General features: G+C 40.8%; 1 protein-coding gene across 1 annotated transcript in view; it reads right to left on the reverse strand.

The window, feature by feature from the left end:
• Positions 1-1,339: 1,339 nt before the first annotated feature.
• RASA2 (RAS p21 protein activator 2) overlaps positions 1,340-27,449 on the reverse strand; it is a 72,604-nt gene continuing 46,494 nt past the window's right edge. Inside the window, exons 11-24 of the mRNA XM_075201618.1 lie at positions 26,714-26,862; positions 26,515-26,629; positions 16,938-17,012; positions 15,664-15,787; positions 14,282-14,388; positions 12,877-12,963; positions 12,710-12,787; positions 9,651-9,724; positions 9,413-9,519; positions 8,947-9,029; positions 8,534-8,742; positions 7,939-8,042; positions 6,176-6,356; positions 1,340-5,505 (exon numbers count right to left, since the gene is read on the reverse strand). Of these exons, the coding sequence (XP_075057719.1) occupies positions 5,475-5,505; positions 6,176-6,356; positions 7,939-8,042; positions 8,534-8,742; positions 8,947-9,029; positions 9,413-9,519; positions 9,651-9,724; positions 12,710-12,787; positions 12,877-12,963; positions 14,282-14,388; positions 15,664-15,787; positions 16,938-17,012; positions 26,515-26,629; positions 26,714-26,862 (1,524 nt within the window). The 3' untranslated portion in view covers positions 1,340-5,474. The remainder of the gene's footprint in view (positions 5,506-6,175; positions 6,357-7,938; positions 8,043-8,533; positions 8,743-8,946; positions 9,030-9,412; positions 9,520-9,650; positions 9,725-12,709; positions 12,788-12,876; positions 12,964-14,281; positions 14,389-15,663; positions 15,788-16,937; positions 17,013-26,514; positions 26,630-26,713; positions 26,863-27,449) is intronic.

Consider the following 27,449-nt stretch of genomic DNA (forward strand, 5'->3'; position numbering starts at 1 on the left):
GTCATTGCACAAGTGTCTACACAAGCTGTTTGGTACCAAAGCACATCGTATTGTTTGATTTGATTTTCTAAGCTACAAAACAAAAAATAAACAGCGCAAGGAAGAGTCTAAAAATAATTAGTTAATTAAATAGATCAATAAATATATATTTAAACTATACCTGGTAATGGTTGAACCCAGTATTACCAATAGGGTCCAAAAGTAAACAATTTAATTATAAACAAAATTCATACAATACTAAAATCAAAACTACAGCACATTAAAAATTATAAATGGACTATAAATAGTCTTAACACTTTAAAAGGTATTGCTATCCAAAGAGATATATTGCATCATAATGATAATTCAAGATAATGGAAAACTGCCATATGATTTTCAAAACTCAACATACAAACAGTACAGCACTAACAACAAATACATGTTTTATATTAAAAACAGAACCTAATCTTTATAATAAAATTAGAAACATACACAACAGCAATTATCAAATAAATGTTTTTAATTATTGTGTTTGTTTCAAACTGTAAAGCGTTATGGAATCTGCTGGCGCTATATAAATAAATGTTGATTTTTAAGGCAACAACATACATATTCCTGTTCACAGACCCAATTTATAAAACCTCATTCACATGCATCAGGCATCCCATGTTGCAATCCGCAACATGGCCTGAGCTTCATTTATAGTCTGTGGAGTTAGATACTGATAAATCAGCACTGGGAATATATATATATATATATATATATATATATATATATATATATATATATATATATATATATATATAGTGTCATTTTGTGATTGTAGCCCTTATTTGTTTGTTTTCTAGGACAGGGACAGTAAATATCTGCGGAATTATAGAGATCACAGGCATTGGACGCCTGCTTTCCAGATACCTGTGGGGGCTGGGCTTAATATTAATAAATATGTTTAGGTGGACAACTCCTTAAACTATACTGTCATAAGGATGAAATAAGTTTAACCCCCCCTCCCCCCCAAGAACCCCCCCCTCCCCCCCCAAGAACCCCCCCCCCCCCCCACAAAAGTGGGGCAATGGGACTCACAGGAACCCTAGATCTACCAGCCCAGCCATCACCACTCTGTACCAGCAGGAGTCCCATCACGACACCAATATATGTCCCCAACCACTGGAAACAACAATAGGGATGAAATGTTGGGACCCAGGTGTGTGCCAAGCATTGAACAAATGATTGGTAAATTTACATGGCAGCTGACACATAAGCCCAGCAATACTCATGGCATCAGGTAGACCTAGGATAACCTATCTGAAGGTTCTCATACCATTATCCACCATTTCAATGTCAAATAACCACACTGTGCTTTCACTTCTCAAATTTTATTTATTTAGGAGATATTGCTCTCCAACCAGTAGTTTACAAAAAAAAAATAAAAAAAAATGAACCAAAACATCAAGTACTCCTGATGAGAAAATAAAACAGTTTTAAATTAAAATAAACATTTCCACAATTTCTCAAGGTTAACAGACAGAGCTAGACTTCACAGCGAGATGAGAATATAGCTTTACAAGAAGGCAATGTGAGAAAACAAGTGGCATCTCTGCCCAGGGAACTGGCAGTGCCCATGCAGGATCCTCGCACAGGAGACACAATAGCAGCCAAGCTCTGCCTCTGGGCTTGCCTTTGTGAGGGCATCAGGAGCTTTCTGTTAACCCTCATAGCGCCAGTGGGCTAAAATCAAATCTTTGTTAGGTCCCCTTTATGAAGGCTTAAGAATAGACACGACATTACACAGGTGGTATGCATCATTGCATGTATTGGTGTCATAAACAAAGCGATTGTTCTGATGCTTAAGATTACTTAACATATTTAAAATAAAATAAAGAGTCTACTAGAGACCACGCAAACATATGGGCGTACGTTCTATAGCAGAGAATAAGCAACCTGTGGCTCTACAGTAGTTTTGGTACTACTGTTCCCAGCATGTCCTTCCATGCACATACTGGGACTTGGAGAGAGACACAGACAAATGTCTGTTCTACAACAAGGAGCAGAACTTTCTCACATTATTGTCTGACCACACCTTCCAACAAGCTCTGCCAAACACTGGACATATAAATATACTTTCTGCACACATGCAAATAGGTTGGCAGAGCTTGCTGGGAAACGTAGTTCAACAATAACTAGGCAATCTGACTTTCCACTGTGCACGTTTAATGTACTAATTCACATAAAAAACATATTGCTATAGCATTAGCTTGAATAGGCACTAGCACAAGGCTTAGGAAGTAATCTTTGTGTACCTGCAGCTGTTCAGAACGAGACTGAGTAAAACACAACACAGATACAAAAAAAGAAAATTAGGACATTCATCTGGATTGACCTACTTGGAGCTCCAGGAGCACAGCAGACTTCACATATCCGCTTTTAGAAAGAGGTTGACTTGGTGGATGCAGACATTGTGGCTGCCTGCACCAGAAAGTCATAGTACCAAGACAGTATGACCCTTCAACTCCGACTGAGACTTGTAGTTCTACCATAGCTGGAGACTAAAAGGTTGTTTCTAGTTACTAGAATCTTGCACTCAATGTCACCTTGCGGGATGCGTTTTCAGACTGTTTACTTTCCTCAACCCAGCCATTTAAAACAGCAAAATAAAGAAAAAAATTGCAGAAATAAACAGGCCAATTGCGTCCAACTATTTGTGAGAGCCCCGGGGCGTTTCTTCCTTTTCACCCAGATTCCATATAATGATTTGTAAACTATGCAACAACAGATTCATTAAAGAGCCACTAGGCCTGGAATACAAGTTAAAAAGGCACCTTGAAGCACTTGTGTGTATAATTATATATACACATATATGAAGACGCGCCTATAACAATAAGAGTTAAGATGTAACCTAGTTATCAGCCATTGTAGGCTGCATTATTCTGCAATTGGGTCAGTTACAGGAAGTCTGGTGTGCAGTATGTTAACAAAGGCTTTCCCAAAGAACAACACATTATTTCAAATAACTTTAGTTCTGTCAAGTTTCTGAAGCTTCCACATTTTCTGTTGCTGATAACAATTACATATAAAGCAACTTGTATTTTAGGTTTGCCCGTCCTTTGACATATGTGCCGCCTGGTAGGCTACCATGTATAGACTTCACAAAGGACAGTTTGCTCAAAGGGGCAGCAATGACATAATGCAGGATAAAGACAGTACCTGTATTTAATACTGACAAAGCAAAGCTCATATTTTGCACATGGAAAGCAAGACTTTAAAAATAAATATATACAGAAAGATTTATAAATCATCTTTGGTCTTTTAAACATATCATAAAACTTTTTTAAGCCAATTTTATCATTAAAGAAATTACAGCATTGATCATGGAACTGATCTTAACAAAGAAAACAACTTGATACATTATGCATCTTATATTAAAAAAAAGAAAAACAAACAAAATGACACATGTAATCTGAACGTAGCAGATTACTAAAGTGCTCAGAGTGGTAAGTTAAGTGGCTGTATTAACTAAGCCATTCCTATTGTAAAGACGACTGGTGCGGGAGCAGAGCATTCTAACCTGTCCCAACGGTAAAACATGCATGCAGAGACAGGAACCGGTGGTCTGTGTGTGCTGTGCTATATTTGTGAGGCCAAAAGCATGTTTCACAGACCACCGCATGGGATACACCAGTTGTGCAGTCAGCGGTCGATCTGTGCAACCTATATAGGAAACTGTTGACTGCACTAAAGGCTATAGCTGTTGGGTACAGACGGGCACACAAGTAATATTAACAGATGCCACTTTCTTAGCAACGACTAATCACCCTGGGAACACCCCTATGGATCTATTCTTCCCTTTCCCATAATGATGCTACTAATCGTTATGAGCTAAATATTATAACTGAGTCACTATAAAACTTCTGGTCTTTACATTATTACTTAGTGGAGACCACGGAATGTGACACCTAAGGCTTAAACACAGAGGTGCTCTCCATGCACCCATAATACATTCTGAGCTGCGGCATATTAGGGATCATTGACGCCTTGTGATAATTAACGTGCAAATAGAACACAACATTCAGAATGAACACAAGGCAGACCATGAGTGCAGCGTGTTCTATGGTCTAGCCTCAGTAGTCCATCCAGTGTTCTCTCCGAATGCTTGTGTGTACTAAATGAAAAGAGCACACGTGTGAGCCCTTACAGGACGAATGAAACTCAAGTGCCAACTGGATTTGTCTTAGCCAGTCATGGAGACTTCCCAGTGACCAACAACTAACTGAGAAACCCTATTGCAGTGTCACGAGGGTTTTAAACTACACATCAGACTTGAACACACAAACTGAATTTCCCTTACTCAGGTTAGTCAGGGATGTGATAACAATAACGTAACACAAAAAATACAAGTAATAAAGGCCGAGACTGTCTTTCTGAATCTAAAGCTTTACCAATATTTTGTTTAGCTCCACTAGGAAAGTGCCACCTTTGATTTGTCGAAAACATGAAACCCTTCAAAATAAGAGTCCCACTGTACTATTAATAGTCCTTCAAATCTGGACTACTGTAGGTACTTGCGTACAGAACACAATGAACATGATGGTTGTCCATTAGGTCATACTTTCTTTTTTTGGATGACGACTAACAAAATCAGCAACATGGTATTAAGTCCAGAATTATGTCCATGTTGATTTTGTGGTGAGGGAGGAACTATCTTAAAAGGTCTGTAGAAAATATTCACATATCCAGCCCCATACAACAACTAGGGTTCTTCTTTGATGTCTGGCAAATACCAAAAATATGTGCGACACTGGGCTTGTACATCTTTATTGAGCCCATCCATAAAGATTTTAGTGGCAAAGACCCACTTTGGAGGAAAATGAAAAAAAATAAATAAATAACATTAAAATTAATTTGTACCGTTTAAGGAAAACAGGCCTGAATTCCCTGATTTGTCTAGTTCTGGGAGAGGTGGTAAAGTGTAATGTGGTTTGTGGTGGGGTTTCTCAACAATTACTGTACCACAACTCTTAACACTGGCAAATATACTTCTCATCCAGCTTCAGCTGGGCTACAGATGGCGCCATGTGGTTTAGTTGGGATCTCTCACGACTGTACAGTGCTGAACACATTTAGACATCCCATAGTCCTCTGAGTGGTGTATCCTAACAGATCTTTGCAGCCTGGCAGAGATTACAGGACTAACCCCAGGGAATGTGACTGAGCAATAAAAGGCAGCATCTGTACTATGCAAGGCACTGCCTGCAGTGTCAATGTCATCACAGACCAGCATAAATCATTTTCCCTGGCTGCTTAATGATATGGATGACATTTTCTCATGGCTCTTGGCCACTTTTAACCAGGACATTAATGTTTTTTAAACCTGTATTGCAGGAGTACTTTCAGAGGTTCCTGCAAAGTGGTTACAAAATTCCAGGCCCTGACTTTGACTGACAATTGTCCGCTGGCATTACGTTCTTCCAGTTGTAGTTTCCCATATCCTTATCCTGCTATGAACCTTTTCCCACAATTGGATTCTCTCTGAAAGGCAAAAACAAAAATGACATTGTAAATAGAGATGAGGGATTTGTGCAAATTAATTCTTGTTATCTAACTCTCCTGTGCTTGCAGGAGTTAAGTGTACAAAGCATCGTGAGCAGACAAATAGTGACAGACTGACCTCCACTATGTACTAGCTGCCCTCTAAACAAGGAGAACACACGGCAGATAAGAAGTTCCTACTTTCCCACAAGAAATGCTATCTTTGTGCCTCACATAATACTTTGCCTTTGGCTCGTCTCAATTCATTGTATATTTCAGGTTTGTTGTTTAGTATTTCTGGTCAGCAAAACATATCACTAGTGATAGGATCATTATAACAAAGGAGATCACAATGCATTTAGCATACAGACCTATTGCTTGCAATAAGCGACATATTTGTTACAGCACACAGATATATAAAGCTATCTTAAATTTCTGCAGCATGTGGCCACAATGTATATGGGAGTCAGACTATTCGTTGTTACAATGGCACAGACAGGGACACTTCAGATGGAGTGTGCAGAAAATTATATAGCTGGGGAAATATTTTACATGTTACAAACATTTGTGTTTATTCTTATAACATTTACATTATATTGAAAGGTGTTCAGCACGCATGGTAGACTAGTAGTCGCCCATTCTCGTACGGCCCCAGAATTGGGATACTCACTGGCTGCCATATTTTGCACTGGTAGAACCTTTCTTGTATTTCTCGTGAGGTTCGCTCAGCTTCTCAATAATGGCTTTGATCTGCTGGAGGGTCTTAAATGTTTCCACAGAATCATCTATGGTGAAGTGGTAATCACTGTGCTCCTGTGGGCCCTGGTACACTGCAATGCTTCCGCAGGCCTCTGAAAAGATAAACATCTGCATCAATTGCTAACAAAAAAAGAAATCCCTCTTCTGTGTATATTTTGGCTTTCACTGTACCCTGTGCACTGTATACAGTAAAGGAAAGCAGTCCAGTGCTAGGTCCTATTGCCCTTTATGTAATATATCATGCCACTGGCTCACTATGCAATTTAGGGAAAAAGAAAATAAAAATATATTACAGGTGTAAAACCCAATACAGCGTCCAGTTCAAAAAATCCTTTTTTTTTGTTTACATTTAAAAGTAATTAAGGAATTTTATTGTTAAGGCATTCCGGCTTATAAAAATCCTGATATTAATCAGAGCAATGCCATTTAAAATATCAGTGTTTTTCTGCATTGTAATTTGTAAAAACACCACATCTAATAGAACGTTTGACTCCAGCAGCTGGATTCACACAAACAATGTAGTTGGGCATTAACTTGCTTGTGCTCAATGAGAAAAACCACTAAATACATTCTCTTATTGCTACAGCTGAGGAGTGTGTGAGGATGGAATAAGGAGTGTGGGTAATCTAAGATTATCTGGTTAACGTGATCATCATAATATCTTATATCTTACTGTAAGAGCAGAAGATTTAGCTGCCGAAAGCACAATCCTCCCATCTATAAAACTTGCATCTAAACAAAAAACACACAACACCCATTTACGCCCTCTGGTTGCAGTACATGCTGTCCTCTCTTTCTCCTTCAGACCTCAATGACATTAAGCAGCCCCCCCTCATTCTGGACAAATTAACCTTTCAGTTCCTCAAGTTCTCCCATGCATTGTCTGTTTCCAAGGCCCGTCTTCCTAGAAATCACCAATGAACACCGTCCTCTCACCAACAGATTCCCTAATGCTGCCCACACATGCAACAATATGTGCAAATATCTTTCAATTTAAAATTCGTACAATGATCTTTTGCATTTTAAAAAACGCTCAAGTAAAATAAAAATCTGATAAATCCGATCTAGCAAAATTTTCAAACTTGAACATTCGTATGCAAGAACAATTCTTTGATTAATATTTGTGTGTGTCACCCAAACATAGTGATAACGATAATGGTAAGAGCTCATGAATTATTGCTGCACTGAAGGGGGGGAAATCATTGGGTGGTGGTGTTTAGTGAGTGCCGTCACATTGTACATTATATCATTAAGGAGAAGAAGTAATGGACCGGGAGAAAGAAAGAAGGGGGTAAAGTGAGTGATCAATGACAGAAAGCAGAGGCAGGTTTTCTAGTATACACCTATTTAAGAGTGGTTCAAAATTTTTATAAGCCAAGTGATTTTAATGAAAATCTGTGCACTGAACAAGGGGTTTACATATTTTGAAGAAGGCTAAAGTGTTATACTTAGATGTGATTTCTAATCAAGCTGTGTTGTATCTCTGCAACTACGAGTCACTTTTTACAATACTTTTGCAGGGCTCAGGTCAGAATTTTCCAGATACAATAATAATTACTCCACAAAGTACTTTATAATAGCAAATCTCGCAAGCAGGCATTCCATCAAGCATGTCAGTTGTATCTCAAAAAAGAGATGGACACATTCAAACATATCAGAAACAGAACAAGTTACCTTCCATCTTCTGCAGTTTTGGCATGCTCGTGTTGAAAAGGGAATAGATCTTTTCACACTCCCGGTCTCCATCTATATCTAATGCCACGTCAGCTGGAACATCTCTATACAGACATGACAGGCAGTTAGTTGAGTGGAAGGCATTTGTAAGCTCAGTGTACCCAGCACAGAACACTCTGATACACAGCTGCTGGGACACTGACCCTGTGTAATGAATGTGATGGGAGCCAGAAGCCATCACACCATCATCTCCAAGTTGATTTTACTCCAGATAAAATTGAGGATAACATTATAATGTGCAATTAAAATCTGTAATGGTGTATAAGGAAAAGGACACCCTTCTGCAAATAAAAATGATGAAAAAATAAACTAACATCTATTGTGCTTTCTTATATGTACCTATTAAACAGTTCCTTCTTTGCGTAATAATTGTAAAGTAAGGGTGCATAAGGACATACACAAAACGTCTTTATTCTTAGCCAGTCTGTCTATGCCTCAAGTTTCCCAAGAGCATATCTGACCTTAGTTTGTAATTTGAATTATGCTCAGATAAATAAAAAAACAAAATAATCCCCCATAAAGATGTAATACTAACACAGTGCAAGGGCTGCAGCCTTCAGTGCTCTCCGGGGAAGCCTTACAGCAGAGCCAGGCCCCGTTCAGGAAAGCAGAGGGGTGATACTTGTTGAGCCTTCTGCGATTGCGTCTGCTCACTCTACTCAGCACCTCTACCCAGTCACTGGCTTCTACACAGTTGCTGGCCTGGATGTACAGAGGCTTCTCACCATAGATCACCTGGAACATCTGCCAAAATCAAAGGGTAAAAAGACTATAAATAACAGTCTTGCAATGACCAATTGTCCATATACAGGGCCTTACAAAAACAGGAGGCAGGCAAGTATACAGATTTAGTATCCAACAAACAGTATTTAAATTACTGTGCAGTTCTAAAAGGTGCATGTGAGATGCTTGGTAGTCCTGCTGATACGGAGAGGGTAATTGACCTACATTATTCTTATTAAAGGCACTTTCATCCAGCTTCTCAACAGCCAGGATACTTTTAATGGCAATGCGGAACATGGGCTCTTTATCTGTCAAAGATAAAAGATAATCAGATTAGCAAGACGACTGACAGAATGGCTTACCATACCTATTCCATTAACATAATGCAATCACAGTGCACTATTTCAGCCAAGAAGCTGACCTCTGAAGTCTGTGCCCCGGTGTCATTACTCACAGTATAGTGCTTACAGTAAAGTATCAGAATATCACAGACAATATGTTAGATTAAAAGAGGAAAGGTAAGGAAGTAGACGAAGCACAAAACCTGAAATACAGGGACAAAAATAAGTTGTAGAGTAGATAAAGAGTTTGAGGGGCAAAAAAACAAAACAAAAAAAACCCCAGCTGTTTAATGTAGAATGCCTTTCAAACGTAAGACTTTGCAAACTATGGGCCCCATAGTAACATTTACCTTTCTGTTTCTGGTAGGTAAATTCTCGGCTTGTTAGTGAAAACCAGCGTTTCTTAAAGTTCTTCTTTCCAATACGGTTTCGGCCCTGCGCACGTTTATACATCTCCCTTTTGGAGAAGAGGATAAACAGATTATATTCTTATTATTGGCACAAGTCTCCGTTATGAATTCACGTTATAAAACATCTCACTCAGAGGAAACAAAAAACTGGCATTTAATATGTTAATTAAAGCCTTACCCTTCTTTCAGGATGACAGACTCACTCATTCCACTTGGCTCCTTACTTTCAGTAGATGAGATTTCCTTTAAGAACTAGACAGTAGGAGTAATGACCATGTTAGTACACCTTTAGGTAATCTAGTTTCAGTATACTAAAAAAAAACAAAAAACCCAAAACAACCACCACCACTATATCACAAAAGACAAAGATCCCACTAGGGGTTAATGGCGCACACTGGAGAAAAACGAGGAAATAAAATATAAAAAAATATAATAATAAAAAAACAAACTAAATACACAAAGTTCTCAACTGCTGCAAACCCGTGGTTATTGTATAACAACCACCATCAACAATTGACCAAAGAAGAGAAAAAAGGGTTGCGCTGCAGAGAAGCTGATTGTAATTATTAAATAATAAAAAAAAGATTTTCAAGTTGGCCACTTTATTCCCTACAGGCCTGAATGAAGCTTTGGACCATCATTGTCTGAATTGATGAAGTATGATTGATTTCTTATCTTCAGAACATATTGTTGTTTAGATTTCATGTCATAGGTTTTATTTTTCATATACATACTTATAATGAGATGCTGAAATACCTATTGGGTTATACTTATTAGGTTATGGTTTTATTGTGTTGATTGGTGTCTGTATATCTTATGACCTATAAGGCCTAAAAGATAAAAATTATTATGATTTTAATTTTTTTTTATCATTACCATTAATGTTATCATGGTTATTAATTATTATTTACCTTCTAATTATTGTAAGGGGTCGTTATTGGTATCCTTAAAGATATTTATTTTTTTATCATTTACTATATTTTATTATTATTATTATATTTATATATAAAAATTATGACCTCTTATTGACATCTATATGGTATTTGGTTTATCTGAGAAAAAAAAAAAAAAAGTGTGCTAATGTTAATATACTACCTTTATGTATATACCGGTAAGTGTATTTATAACCATATACTTGTACACATTTTTTTCACTAATATTACTGGTTTAATGTCTCACTGTTTATGTAACAAAATCACTGGAATAACAAATATGGACAGGAAGCTCTAACTAACGACTACACCTGTATGTTTGGCTTCCTATTTAAAGGATCTCCAGAGACCTTTTAGCAGCTTTGAGAAAGTGCCCAGTGTCGGCACGAAACGCGTCAGGTAGGTCTGTTTTCTACACTACCTTCGGATACTCATGCCTTTACATTGGAACGTGAATTATATCCACTCTGTTGCCAGTGAGGCTGCTTTTGAAGTTGCGCATAATCGCGCTAAGAACGGAGGATCGTGTCGGAAGGGTAATTTGAGTCAGGCTCAAGATCGGAGTACACTTGGTGTTGTACAAATTCCCTCCGGAGGGTGAACATTACACTGGTAAGCGGCGTGAATATTTAATTGCCTGATTGCTATCGGAGCCAATTACGGAGATTTAGTTCCGTACACTACCTAATAGGAAGCTGCAGTGCAGAGACTGTATTGTATATGCCGGATAATTTACTTGGAGGAAACTTTGCCTTGGTTCTGTGATCTCCGGCTCCTTTCAATATTGAGTCTATAAAGGTGTATGGATTGGATCATATTATGAACGGACACTTTTTTGAGTTGCCATAAAACATCATTTTACATGCAGATTGTGATTAACCAGTAACAGAGATTGTTCAATTTAATTACCTCAGTACTGAAGGTTATTTATATATACCTTATATGATATATATTTTTAATCTGTTTTTTCATTGTTTATATCTTTTTTTATTCTGTCTAATAAATATCAATTGTTATTTCTATTAGAGATCGCTTCTCTTTCTTTGGGAGACACTCTGGATGTATTGTTTTCTATTATATAATAACTACAATCACCTTCTCCGCAGCACAACCTTTTTTCCATTATATCACAAAACCATGCTGCGTGTCGAGATTTCAGCGGTCATATTATGGTATTCTAAGATATCTGTTATGCCATGCAAAAAAGTCAGTGTCTCAGGGTAGGGACTTTGTTACACTGCCAAAAATGAAGCCACAGCATCATCAATTTATGTATATAGCGCCACTAATTCCGCAGCACTGTACAGAGAAATCATTCACATCAGTCCCTGCCCCATTGGAGCTTACAGTCTAAATTCCCTAGTATAGACACACACTCACACACAGACAGAGAGGGAGACAGACATACAAACAAAGAGGGAGACACTAGGGTCAATTTTTGATAGCAGCCAATTTACCTACCAGTATGTTTTTGGAGTGTGGGATGAAACCAGAGCACCCGGAGGAAACCCACGCAAACACAGGGAGAACATACAAACTACACACAGATAAGGCCATGGTCGGGAATTTAACTCATGACCCCAGTGCTGTGAGGCAGAAGTGCTAACCACTAGGCCACTGTGCTGCCCACTGTGCTACATATCATGCCCATAGCATGATATGTAGCTGAAGTGAGCCTGAACAAATGCTACACTGCAGGGATGGAAGGCAAAAAAACAAAAAACAAAACAAAAAAGCAAACTGTGTATTAGTAGAAATATTCATGGGGCAGGATGTTCCTTTTCATTACACTTGGAAAAAATAATATAGAAAGTTTACACAGCGGTCTTTATACGTAAGAACAATTACATAATTAACTTAAATTAGAATGAGACTCTGGGTACTTGGTACAGCTGTTTAGATACTAATGTTATTTTAAAGCCATGTTGTGTATCTCAAAACTTGTGGGTTTACCTTGTTAATTTGAAAAAGGGTGAGAGGAGAGGAGTGCAACAGGAGAGGAGTGCAAGAGGAGAGGAGAGGAGAGGAGAGGAGAGGAGTGCAACAGGAGAGGAGTGCAACAGGAGAGGAGAGGAGAGGAGAGGAGTGCAGAGGGGAGGAGTGCAGAGGGGAGGAGTGGAGTGGAGTGGAGTGGAGGGCAGAGGAGTGCGAAGAGGGGCAGTTAGAGCAAGCAGGAACCACTTTGGATGCAGCAAATGGAGCGTGCGAGGTAAAGTAAATATTGGTTTGTCTCATTGAACTCTACCCAAGAGACTATAGTATTCACTACAATGATGCTACAATCTAGACAACAAAGTTATCAAACCTTTTTAACATGTGTTGTGTAGGTTTCCTCTTCAAACATCTTGTAGAAATCACACATGAACGGTTCCTTGAAGCTGGACTGTGGTGTCAGAGGAGACACGGTTATATAAAAAAGGTGAAATACACAGTACGTACAGGAAAGACCAAGGGTCAAGTACAAAAACTTACGGTTTTGCTTTTTGACAAACAGCCAACACTTCCAAGGGTCTGAATAGTTTTCGATATGAGTGTCAATATACGAGATGTTTGAGCATCCTGAAAGGAGCAGGTGAAACAGGTCGTTTTAAATCAACCCTAAAGTACAATTTATCTCATATGAAGTAACTCTTACACATTGTATTTTAACGCTTGGCACAATTTCTATTTTATAGTACATATTTTGTTACCCACAAGTCCCTTTACCTGATTTCTAGGATCTTGATGCTGCACTGTTGGGGTCCCCCACAAGGTCTAATGCACAATAGGCCCACAAGCCCAATGCTTGGGCAAGTACAGACTGACCATGTTCAAGGTTCTAACATCAATAGTATCTTGCTGAAACCTCCAATGTTATTGACATGAAGCAGTGCAATGACAAGAGCAAAAGGTGGGGGTTTGGTTTGCAGCCTAATCTGCCCTGTGAGGGGTGATCCCATAGATATATGGACCCAACAGTGAAGAGCAGGGGATACCAGGGGTAGGACCGCAATAAGGTAAGAGGGAGCAAGAGCTGCAGCTTAACTTTTCACGATTTCAAACTATAAAAGGTGGAATAAGCATTAAATATGTAACAGTTAAATAGGGTCTACAATGTTTAAAGAGGTTTCTGCTTCTATATTGATGGCCTTTTCTATATGGCTTCATACACACAAATGCCCTAGGCAATCTGCACATTACATGCACACATTTTTCCAAGTATAACTTTATCCACCCTTGTTCTCACTGTAACAACCCTCTGATCCAAGGACACAATACCCTTAGCATGTGGTCTTGTAACTTCGCACTGTTGTAAAGTTCGGGACTAAACAAGTTACAATAATCTCACAATACAAAACGTGGAGAGGACTTAACATGCCGACAGGGCCAAACGATCAGATCTGCACACGTGCGGGCAGCTTAATAGCTTCACTCACCACACACAGATATGGATTTCCTCACTTCCATGTTTTAACTTACTTACCAGACAAACACTAGCTATTATTTGCAGACAGTTCGGCTTCCAGCTCAGCTCTAACTTGGCTACTGATTTGACGGAGTCTCACATTTCCAAAAAGGAAAACATTTTCCAACAACTGGGATTCACTGCCTCAAACTTACTGTGGAATCAGTAACCAACCAGGGAGATGAGCTGGGCTGTCTGCACATAGCTGTCAGTGCTGGATGCCTGGTAAAGGTAAGTTACAAAAATTGCAATGAATATAAATAAATGTGAAAATTGTGGGAAAATAAATAAATATCCGTGTTGGTGAAGAAACTATTTAAGACACAGAATAATGTTTACAAATATATTATTTCACAATAGCATAAAATATCACTGAACTGAATTATACTTCTTATAATGCTGATCAGCAGAGCTATAGATGTGGTAACTTACTGGGTGGTGGAACCTTAAATGGAAGATTTGAGGGGATACAACAGCCACGGCAAAGAATCGCAGGAAGACAAAACTGCTGACAGCAGAAAACTGTACACGTGGGTCATCTGCAGTGGGACATGGAGGAGACACCATCATCATACAGAGTTGTTTAGTATATTAACCCCCTCTACACCAAGAGACCCAGCTATGTGGCACAGAGTGGTTTACATACAGTGCAATGCAACGCTTAAATTACAGATAGGATTGAGTACAACATGAACACAACTCAGACACAGGACACAAAAATGAATGACAAATACAGGTGCCCCTGCGACACTGGCAGTTATGTCATGATATATCATGGAAACGTGGAAATGATTTAAATAGTTTTAATGTCAATATGGAAGGACTTTGTACACAGAAAAAGAATTCCAGTGATGAAAGATTTTCCTAGTCCGAAAAGTATGTCCGTAAACACAAACACATTTGAATGAAGCCCCATTGTACATGCTGATCACACAAGGCTGGCTGCCGCAGTAGACACCTGTATTTGAACACACAGCATGAAATGACTGCACTACAGAGCTGTAATGGAAGTGAATAGGATTTGTGTTTATTAAAATGTACCAGTCACCTACATACAAGAGAGACAGCCCGTTTGTGAGCTCAACTTATGTGCACGAGAATACAGTCTATCAATTCACTATGACCTAGTGGTCTCACCGAGGCCCCTTTGTGCCTCATGTTTCAGTGACGTCACTTGGTCCACGGATGGTCATGTCGATGATTATCATGAAAATTAGTTCAGCACACAAAATAGTTGCCTGTACGGGGCGTGGTACATTTTAAACAAGCCATCTAGGGAAAGCACAAAATTGCAGAACTAAGTAGCATGTGGGTGATGTGCAGGAGAATGATAGCGAGAGGAGTACAGGGAGAGAGAAGTGCCAAAATACAAACTGAATGTTACTGCGCAAAACCTCTTCATTCAGCTGCCTCCTCTGTTCTAATAGCTCAGTAGCAAGAAGCAGCTAAACAAGATAAAGCAGAGATCCTGAGCAACTGAACAGGATGAGATGCGCTCCAGAACAACCCCCCACCCAATGATTCATATATGAGCCCCCAAAGCAGTGGCACATGCAAGCCTGGTCATGTTTTCAGCACTATTTTGGGCCAAATGAATGGTGTGTAAATGATGTCATTCCCATTTAACAGAAAGGAGTTCAAAAACAGGATATAGCAAACATCAACATATTTCTATTTTGGGGACTTATGATAGAGGTGGATTAAGCCCTGCCATGCAGGAACTGTGTCAGGGGTCTTACACAGTTACTAGTAACCTTATCAGCCCATACACTCTCAGGCGTTCATCTAGACCAAGAGAATGCGGGGATTCTTACTGGGGAAATGTCTCACAGCCATGTGTCGCAGTGAGGAGAACAGGTCACACATCACGGTGGGGCAGCTCATGCTGGATTTCACTATACACGAGAACACCTTGTCCACATAGTATTTTAGGTTATCCTGCAGAGGAGACACAACATTGTATTGTCATCACACAGCACCCAGGCTGTTCTCTAATAGACACAAACAAGGTTAGATAAGCATAGTAGACACCGCTTACAAGTCTGATCTTTAGCCCCCTTCACAATAGATTATGGAATACATTATGTGACCTAAACTTGTAAACACTTTAGAAGTACTGAGGGTAGATCATTGGGAAGAACAGGACTGGGCTGGGCGGGGAACGGTTACAAGGTTTGAAACTTTTATACCAAGTTAAATAAAATACAAGGAAATTATATCTTTATTTTCACTTCATTAGTCTATACATGTTCACTAAAATATGAACCCCTCTGCTTATTTTTGCACTTAAATTAGAAACATACTGTACATCAACTCAAAATTGTAATATACATAGGTAATGCAACAGAAAAACTCCTACATTAACAATTGTGGCCGAAAAATAAATAAATCACTTTTTCAATAAATAACTTTATACTGAAGTTTGTTTCAGAAAAGGATACGGAGGACACCTAAACAACTTTACATTAAGTATAGCATCAGTACACGTTTTGGAGATATTTAATATTCCAAGTACCTTAGTTTAACTATATTAGTCACAGAATACCAATATTTACCAGCACTTAAATCAAAGAGAAAAGAAAAAACTATCAAATCTTCACTGCAGTTAATGTTACTTGTCTCACTGTATAAGAAGCGTACACACTGCCCTCTACTGGCTGACATGCTATTTGCACTTTTTGAAACAAGTTCAATTATTGTATTAAACTAACATGTCTACTTAGATATGGGCAAATGATGCCGATGTGGATACGTTTTTTCACAGCCATTTTCTAAAATGAAGCCCTAGAGCACAATGCCTATGTCTTCTGCTAGCCTCAACTAGATAATCAAAAAGCTCTACACGTTTGTTTTGTGCCGGAACCAAGGTGTCCTAAACAATATTTGCTCTTCACTCAATACTTAGCTATAATGAGTATTGCACTAAGTTTTTGTTTTGCAGATTATTTTATTGCTTATACTAAGGCAGTTCTATTTGCATTTCCAAAACATACTATAATACATAAATATTTTCTATAACTTATTTTTCAATACATTTCTTTAACAAATAAGCTCCAAAATTGTACAGAGTACACCTTAAAACACACACCTTGTGATTATCCACATTGTCTCCTTCTCTCAGACGGTTGGGGTCTATCTCACAGGGCTTAGGGGAATCGCAGATCTAAAACACAGAGTCCAAGGTGAGAATGTTTACTGACCTCTGCTCAGACATATAAAAAACAAAACAAAACAAACAAAACAACCCATAAAATACTCTTAACAGAATGTACCTAAATGAATTATTTTACATGTTACAGAACTAAGGCTTCACAAACAATGTAAACACAAATCATAATTGCATTACTCAACATGCGTACTAATCAACATTATTACAAATACTGCTTGGCACAAAGGTATACAGAATAAAACGTTTGTGTTCCTGGTAATATTGTACCAACAAAATGCATTTTATCATCAATCGTTTTTATTGAAAAATTTTTAAGTAAATGGGGGGTACAGAAAGAAAAAAAAGGGGGGGGGGGAAGGGGGGGAGGGGAGTTCGAACACACCAATATAGCATTTGTAAGTTACAGACAGTATACAATTTATAGTATTCAGTTTACTGTGGAACTTTGAACTAACTCACCAGACCTGGCCTAGGTCTTGGAAAACCCGACATAAACACTCAATCAGGGCGCAACTATTGACAAAGAACCACCAATAGCAGGGGAGAAGAAGAAGGATTATTTACTGGAGCCCCACCCCCGTCGGTCACGTAGACATGCCATTCAAACCATTTCATCAATGGGGAAGATGGTCTCATTGAATAAGGGACATCTAGTGTTTCCATTTCAAACGCATACTGGACTTTGGTAATTACCTTTGACAGAGAGGGGGGGAGCGGTGCTCTCCATGCCTGGGCTATGGCGGCTCTGGCGGCAATAAGTATATGATTATACACATAACAGGCCTGTCTCGGGACATGAGGCGGATATACCTGGAGAAGGGCAATCTCGGGGGTCTGAGGAAGATCCAATTTGGTCACTCTCTTAGCTAGGTCAAATACCTGAGCCCAGAAAGAGCGCAAAACCGGGCATGTCCAAAAGATATGAAGCAAATCCCCAACCAACGAGCATTGTCTCCAGCACAGCTTAGACTGGGAGGGCCACATTTTATGAATTCTAGAGGGGGTCAGGTAAAGTCTATTAACTAGCTTGATGAACATTTCAGTGTGGTTTAAACATTTGGACATGCAAAAAGCATTTACATAGACTGCCTGCCACTGGTCCTCTGTGAGGGCTATCTGGAGATCTGATTCCCACTGGAGTTGACTAGAGCACTTGGCTATTGGCTCCGGGGAGGTGAATCCGTACCAAAAGGTGATCCCAGCTCTATTATTTCCTTTCGTAAGTTTCGAGAGGAGCGTGGCTGGAAGGGCCTGTAGGGTCAGATTATATCTCGAGTGGGAGGATATCCAGTGTCTGATTTGTAGGTATTTGTAAAAATCTCTCGCAGATATATGGAATTGGTGTTGGATTTGCGTTAAAAGACATCAACGCCTGGTCATCGAATAATGATCCTAGGACTACCATGCCATTCGCTATCCACAGGAACAAATTTACATCCGGGATCAATTTAGCCAAAGCTCTCAATGACAGGTTCTTAGTGGGAAGAGATATGGCAGATGAGTTCACAATCAGCTTATCCCAGGCCCTCAACGAGTCACCAGCTAGCCGGGACAGGGACCCACACGGTGGGCGCCACCGTCTAGGCAGCCAGAGTAGATCCTGCAAGGGGAAATGAGGATTGCGAGCTCTTTCCAAATCTACCCATGGTTTTGTATTGGGGGGGGAGAGACCAGTCTCTAAGTTGGGCCAGAAGGCAAGCCATATGATATCTAGCCAGGTCTGGGGGAGCTAGACCACCTCTTTGTCTAGTTAAAGACATACGAACACTAGCTATTCGTGGAGGTTTGTTCTTCCAAATGTATGAGCACATGATAGAGTGTAACTTGTCCAGTATAGGTTTTGGTAAGTGCAATGGTAACGTACGGAACAGATACATTAGCTTCAGCAAAATCATCATCTTAAAGGCCGCCAGCCTACCTAGCCAGGAGACCTCGCAGCACATCCATGACTTAGTCAAGGTAAGTATTAGGGGAATCAGAGCCACAAAGTTAAAGTCTACAATGTTGTTTATCGAGGGAGTAATCTGAATACCCAAATAATGAAGCGCTTCAGACTTCCAAGAGTAAGGAAAGAGAGCCCTAAGACTCAACACTTTAGGTGGCGGAAGATTGATAGGTAACGCATCGGATTTAGTGGTATTCAATTTATAGTAAGATGCCCCACTAAATTTATCAAGTATAACATGGAGGGGCGGCAGCGAGGTCTCCGGGTCAGTTACAAATAGTAAGATGTCATCTGCAAAAAGACACAGCTTGTGAACAGTCTGGTTGACTGTGACCCCAGGAAAGGACTTCGCCTGTCTAATAGCTTGGGCTATAGGCTCTATTGCTAAAATGAAAATTAGGGGCGAAAGGGGGCACCCTTGTCTGGTGCCATTCGAAATCTTAAAATGATCAGAGAGAAAACCATTACTGAGTATTCTAGCCGTGGGGTCACTATAAAGGGCCATGATCCCGTTCAAAAATCTTTCAGCCCAAAGCGAAGAAGGACCTGCTGCATTAACCCCCAGTGCAACCTATCGAAGGCCTTTTCTGCGTCGAGGGAGAGAATTACTAGCTCAAGGTGGGACCCATTCATACTTTCAATGATGTTGAGGACTCGTCTTGTATTGTCAGAGGCCTGGCTTCCACTGACAAACCCCACCTGATCAGGGTGTATGAGCTGTGGGATAAGGTTTTGCAATCTATTAGCTATGAGCTTGGCATAAATTTTTATATCAGTATTCAACAGGGCAATGGGCCTATTATTAGAGCAACAAGCGGGGTCCTTCCCCGGCTTCGGGATTGTTATCAGCTGAGACTCGAGCATTTCTTTGGGGAAGTGCCCCTGCTCAGTACCAGTATTATACACTTGCACAAGAATAGGGGCTAAGTCAGACTTGAAAGTAGGGATGTGCACCGGCCACTTTTGGTGTCTCGTGTTTTGGATTCGGATTTGCTTGAGGTTTTGGGTTCGGATTTGTTTCGCAAAACACCTGACGAAAGGTTTTGGTTCGGATTTAAGGTTTTGGATTCGGATTTATTTTGAAAATAACATAAAAAGTGCTAAAAACCAGTTTTGTGGTTTTTTTTTTTTTTTGACTCCTACGCTATTATTAACCTCAATAACATTCAATAACAATCATTTCCACTAATTTCCAGTCTATTCTGAACACCTCACAATATTGTTTTGAGGCCAAAAGGTTGCACCGAGGTAGCTTGAGCACATAATGCCCAAAAAAGAGGTACAAGATGGAATTGTTCTGGGCCCTCCCTCCCACCCCTCGCGAGATTCGACGCGAGACTTGGACGACAGAGCCTCGTTTTTTTTGCCCGCCAGAAATATCCGAACAGTGCTCGGATCCCGTTCGGATCCGCACTCATCTCTACTTGAAAGCACTATAGAAATTATTGGTATAGCCGTCTGGGCCTGGGGCTTTATCTTTCGGTGATTTTTTAATAACCTCTTCAACTTCAGACTGTGTCCACGGGGTATCTAAAGCCATGGCTGTTTCAGGATCAAGACTGGGAAGATTAAGGCCCTCCAGGAAGGAATCTATGGCTTTGCTATTTGGCTGGATCATGGTGGGATCTTCCTTCAGATTATATAGGGTAGCATAGAACTTAGCGAATGTATTAGCTATGTCTTTGGGATTAGAGACTTTTCGATCACCTTCTTCCGATAGATATTTTATTCTGTTCCTAGCTTGACGGCCTCTAAGTTTACGCGCTAACATCCTCCCTGCTCTATTCCCGGCCACGTATAATTTTTGCTGCAATCTATTTAGGGCTGCTTGGGTCCTAGCCATAAGTAATTTCTGTAGTTGGGCTCTTACCTGAGTAAGTTCTTTTTTAATCTCTCTAGATGGGCGGGCCTTATTTTGCGTTTCAAGCACTTGAAGTTTAGCTTCTAACACCTTCTGACAGTGTGCATTTGCGCTCTTTAATCTAGCCCCGGTCTGGATGGCGACCCCCCGCACTACCGCCTTTAGAGAACACCAAAAGTTAAAAATATTAGTCTCTTCTGGATTATTGGTTTGGCAGAATAAGGAAATAGAGTCCTTTAAAGCCAGTTTCGCCTCTAGCAAGGAAAGTAAATAAGCTGGGAAGCGCCATGGTCTGGGAGGTATATGAGGGCGTGACAGACGCCAGGACCAGAGTAACAGAGCATGGTCCGACCACGCCAAAGGCAAGATCTCCAAGCGGATAGACCTTTGTAACGTCCATTTATCTGTTAATATAAGATCTATCCGCGAGTACGAATTATGGACATGGGAGAAATATGTGTAATCTCTCCCCTCTGGCTCCGAGACCCTCCACACGTCATACAGACCATGCTCCGCCAACAGCTTCGAGAACGCACCTGCCGGACCTAGCTGAGAGGAGGCCGCAGAGGGAGGGACAGATGGAGATCTGTCTATCCTGGGGTCTGCCACGATGTTAAAATCACCCATCGTTATTAGACACCCCTCCTTATGTTTATCCACTTCCTGGAAGACCTCTCTTAAGGAAAGTACCTGGCGAGAATTTGGAGTGTAGAGGGAGGTGAGGGTGACTAAAGTGTCTTCCAGTAGGCCAACTAAAATCAGGTATCTACCCGCTTTGTCTGCTACCCGCTTTTTAAGAGTGAGAGAGATATTAGAGCTGAACAAAATGGCAACTCCATTGCGTTTTAGTGGACCGTTCGCCATATAAATTGTGGGATAGTGATTGTCTCTGAAAGTGGGGGGGGGGGGGGGGGGTGCAGAGGCTAAAAAGTGAGTCTCCTGTAATGCAACAATATCTGCCCGTTGCTTAAAAAAGGAGGACAGCGCCATACGGCGTTTATTTGGTGAGTTTAAGCCCCGGACATTAAGAGAAAGTAGTTTAACCATCTAGCTTGAGGAGGGTATGGCATTGTCTGTATAACCTGTAACCAAAGTAGAGCCCCTCCAAAATCCAGAGAGGGGAGCGAACCACAATTGCAGCCTGAACAGGGGTGTGTTCTTGAGTAGTATCAAAGGCATGTCGGGTAAAAGAGGAAAAAAAGGGGAGAAAAGCAAAAGAGAGAAAATAGGGCAAACTAACCAAAATAACCCAAACCATTGGGTTAGTGTATTTGCTGGAGGGGAAAAATAAGTAACGGGGGGAGCATGGACTAACGGGGTCCCCACCCACGTACAAATCACCCACTCAAACCCAATAACAACTGTAAACCCGGGTAACATCTAGCATCATAACAAGAGCAATACACAATACCTTAGCTTTTAGAGAGGCATAACAAGGACTGCCACTACATAACGGTATTATCTAATTACATACAAACTGTTGCAACACAACAATAGGAGTCTCTGGAAGGAAAAACATTTAAGTGGCACAGTAACAATTACAAACCAGACACACAGTACCCCAACTGTGGCTTCCAATCGGTCACCCTATACAGGGAAGTCCTTAAGAGGTAGTCTGTTTTCTTCACTTTCAAACATTAGAAGCTGGGCGAGAAACCAAACAGTCAGGGATAGATCTGCTGCCGAGCATGGGAAATAAACCTCTTATGAAGCACTTCTCGACCAGTCACCTCTCACTCTCGATTTCGGGCCCGGTGCCATCTCGCGCACTGGGATGTCCCAGGATTTCAATAGAGCAATGCCATCTTCTACCGATGTGATCACATGGGAGACATTTTGGCGACGGACTAACAGCTTTACTGGGAAACCCCATCGGTACTGGATCTCTTGTTCCCTTAAAGCGCTGGTTACTGCTTGAAAGGATCTGTGTTTGGTTATAGTGGCAGCCGAGAAGTCAGGAAAGAATTGAAGTTCTTTAAGAATCGACGAACTTTCATCCAGCCTGGCTGCCTGTAGTAAGCGATCTTTGATCTGAAAGAAATGAACCCTGAGGAGGGTGTCACGGGGGAGGGACTCAGGACCAAACCTCGGCCTTGGGAGGCGATGAATACGGTTGATGGTTAAATCGAGATCAGATGTTGCGGGTAAAAGTTGGTGGAATAGATTGGTAACAAACGGCAGAAGCTCAGCTGAGGAGACTGTCTCCGGAATCCCTCTTATTTTAATATTGTTACGTCTCGACCGGTCTTCCATATCTGCCGCTTTTTCTTGAGAGGCATTGAACTCCGCTCTCAGTTTTTCGTGTTCTGAGATTAGCTCATTGTGGGAGGCCGCCATTTCCCTTAAATTTATCTTCCAGATGGCCTGTCCTTCCTCCCAGTTCGGCAACTTCACGTTGAATATCTGTAATTGAAGACCTCATCTCTGATAGTAATTCTGACTTGAGTGTGGCAAGCATAGATTGCATAGCTTTAATTGTGATAGGGCCATCCGCATCGACATGGGGGGGGGGGGAAGAGGACGGAGAAGCACTGTTGGGGCCCTCTATCGCGGACGGTGAGGTAGTTAGCACCGAAGCATTTGCAGGATGTTTGTTTTTCCCCACATTAGAGGAAGAGGAGGCCTGTGATTTAAAGAATTGACCTGGCGGCGGTGATTGGATAGGTTTCACTCTTTTGGGTGCCATGGCGCCTTGCATAGATCCAATTATAGACTGAGAAAAGGTAAATGCCAGGCTAAGGGCTTGAAATATTAATTGAGTGCAGGATCCGGGTACAGTTGAGAAGACTAGGCGAACCAGCGCCACATGTGAGGGGTGTGCTGCAACATGGTAGGGGACCCAAAAAAGCTCAGTCCAGTATCATATGAGAAAGTGCATAACACTACCCCACTGGTATAATTTGGGGTGAGTGCCAGGTGGGTGGAGATTCTTTACATTACAAATATCTTCACATGCACATAGAGATAAGGGCTCACAGGTACCTTCAACTGCAGCAGCTATACAATAGCCTCCAGGTCTGCCCCCAGCTCAGCCACTGCCTCCAGGCTTTTCCAGTCTCCAGCTCCAGTTGCCAGCCCAAATACCACTGCTATGGGCCACTTATGAAAGATGAATCCGGCTCTTGGGCTATAGTCCCACTCTGCACCAGCCGTTTTAACCGCTGCCCGCGACCGGACCCGCAAACCGGAAGTGATGTGACCGGGGGACCCTGCGCAACTAGAGACCGCTGCTGTGTCGGCCTTGCACCCCTGCTGCCGGGCACCGGAGCCTCCCAGGAACAGGTAGGACGCTGCGCAGGCACTTCAGGGGCCACTCCTGGGTAATAGTTTGCCTGCAGCCTCACTGCCCCAATCAGCCTGACGCCCAGCCACTCGACAGCGGCTCTAGGTCCGCTTCTCTCGGGGTCACACTAGTCTCTACAGCCTCCCTGCAGAATCCTCCACATGCTGGCTTAGATTAAACTGTTTTGACAGCTCCTTTTCCGCTGTTTAGGGAGTAATTACAGCGGAGCTCCTTCCACATACAGCTGGACAGGATGGCGACCAAGCTCCGCCCCCCAAAATGCATTTTAGTTTAGCCCTAATTTTATTGGTACTCATCCTGCTGCACCAATTTTGCAGATCTGCCAAACTATTTTACAAAAATGATGGCAATTTATGAACACTGTTCAACAAGTAACTGAAGAAAAGGGATCATTGCCCAAAGCAATTAATCAGATTTTAATTTTGATCACAAAATTTCAGATGTTCAATTTGGTAACACACGTGGATTCAGAGATTTGACCGTTCTTCTCTTGGGTTGTGTGCCCAGTTGATTTCCAGTGTCATTACAGCCGCATCTACAACATTTTCCACCAGTATTGGTTCTATTGACTTCTATGGGATGATAAACTGGCACTGCAGTTGACTTGGAGTCATACTTGCCAACTGTCCAGTTTAAGCTGCGATGACACAGAATGTGGTCAGTTTAACAATCCGTTTGATAATGAAAGCGAACATCTGATTGGGCAACATTATTTCTTGAAGAATTGTCATAAATGTCCATCACTATGTAGCTGGAATGACTTTCATAAACTCCAAAGTGTCCAACGATATATGTTTTAGAGCAGGTATTACTATATGTCATTATTCTAACTGACAGAAAAAAGGGCTTACACAATAATTACAAATGGTACAAAACAAGTTTTGTCTCACTGACTGTAATAATTAGGTGTATCATTTTACAATTGTCTTCCACAACAGCTCACCTAGAGATACATTGTACACCGTTCACTCAATTAACCTGTGTGTTTAATATGAGCTTACAGAACACTGTGGGCCTTATAACACTGCGCTGCAACCCACAGTGACACAGTATCATATATCAGCTTTTAGTGTAGCCAGGCCAATGAAAGTTAGCATCCGAATGGTTATTATTGGTTTCCCCACATGTCCCACTTACACTTCATAACAAAATAAGCCTTTGCTAGATCCGGTAACTAGAGAGGACAGTGAAAAGTCAAGAGACTAAAGCTACACACATGAGGGTGGTTTGCTTACAACTTTGGTAACTTTCAAATTAATTGTAATAGATATACAGCATGTTATTATAACTCACAGGACAAATCAGATCAGAAAGTGATCAATGGGAAAAATACGGACTGCATTTCTTCAACACACCAATCACCTACAATGACCTAATTTGAGTGTTATGTATGTGCCCAAAATTAGCTAAATATCAGATTGTTCAATGATTGGCAAAAGAAACAGACCTTCACAAGTTTCCACAAAACTTGAAGAAAAAAGGGTAATGAGATGATATTGCAATAACTTTGCACCCCAGAAAAAAAATCAATTCAAAAGTTTTTAGTGCAAAAAAAATTGGGGGAAAAAAGTCATATCTTAAAACCGAAAGCCAGGGATACAACGGCATTCAAATGTTCAGGTACTGTCGATAGAGAGAGAATGTCATACTGGTTTTAGTCAAAAATCTGCTTCCTGATAAGGTGCAAGACTAACAAGATTCAGGAGGAAACATATAAATGAGTTGCATGGTGGTATCCTGCTGGTCAGAGTTTTATTTTTGTCAGGTTACCAGGCAGGTTAGAACAACATAGAAACCAGAGTCTGTACCATGCCAAGCGGCATGCAGAGAAAAAGCAGCAGGGTAGATATTTTCTACATAGCTGCCCCTAACAAGCTGTACTGAATAGTGAACCAGCTAAACCAGGCCTGGACAACATGTGGCTCTCCAGGTGTTGTGAAACTGCAAGTCCCAGCATACCATGCCATTTAGCTACTGGCCAGCAAAGCATGCCGGGGATTGTATTTGTACACCACCTGAAGAGCCACAGATTGTTCAGGCCCGAGCTAAACAGTACAATTGGCAAAGTTTTGTTTAACATAGCTATTAGTGTAATTAATATATATATATATATATATATATATATATATATATATATATATATATATATATATATATATATATATATATATATATATATATATATACATACATATACATATATATATACATACACACACACACACACACACACATATATACATACACACACATTATATATATATGCACATTTTTATTCTGTTTGCTTCTTGTAATTACAGTGATGCTATAGATCATCACTGTAATGACAAGAAGCAAACCAAATAAAATTTGCATAAATATTTTTTGTCCATAGGCTATAAATTACCTCATCTATAACATTCTTCAGAGTTACTTTCAGATAATGGTTGCCAACGATCTTCATGGTCTCATCCATACAACGAGTGGCTAGAGAGTTTCCACGGAAGATGGTATTGACTTCTCTGTAAAACAAAGGGTTAGCTTAATGACGATCATTGATGCAGATTATGAGGGACATCTTAATGTGGATCCTGCAGAGTACGCACTGTGTGTCATTCAGGTCAAGTTGTGCAATGGCTGCCACAAACGGCACTAGTTTCTGGTGGTGAAGAAGGAGTCGGACCAGAGGGAGGACAGCGTCATTTTTATCTCTACAAACTTCTCCCAGGATGAAGGCAGCTGACGCAGTGATGGGCTGAAATAAAATGTTATAAAAGGGATATGTGAAGCAAGAGAAAATTTCTTTTGTCACTTGTTTATTGGGATTCTCTCTTTATTTATACATTTTGCAATATTGTTTTAGTTTGTCTAAGAAAAACAGCATTCTCGTAACAGTCTATTAACATAACACATATTCATCTCTCTCCAGGGCCGGTGCTAGAGTCCTTGGCGCCCTAGGCACATTTTCAAAATCGGCGCCCCCCCCCGCCACCTCTCTGCTCCGTCTGCCCCCTCCACTCACTGACACTGTCGGGCCGTGATGATGATGTCACGGGCCGACAGTCAGTGAGTGGAGGGGAGGAGACGGAGCAGAAAGGCGGCGGTGATGATCAATAGTCCCTCTCCCCCTCCCTGTGGATGTATGTGAAGTTGTGCGGTGGCCGTGAAAGGTATGGTCAGCGGTCGCCGCACAGTTTTAAAGAAATTTTTAATCTGTGGCGCCCTCCAGAGCCCGGCGCCCTAGGCAAGTGCCTAACCTTGCCTAATGGGAGCGCCGGGCCTGTCTTTCTCTCTCTATATATATAATGCAGACCACTATATAGTGAAGAGCACATTCTAATG

Source organism: Mixophyes fleayi, chromosome 3 (genome assembly GCF_038048845.1).
Source record: "Mixophyes fleayi isolate aMixFle1 chromosome 3, aMixFle1.hap1, whole genome shotgun sequence".
In the NCBI taxonomy this organism is placed as follows: domain Eukaryota; kingdom Metazoa; phylum Chordata; class Amphibia; order Anura; family Limnodynastidae; genus Mixophyes; species Mixophyes fleayi.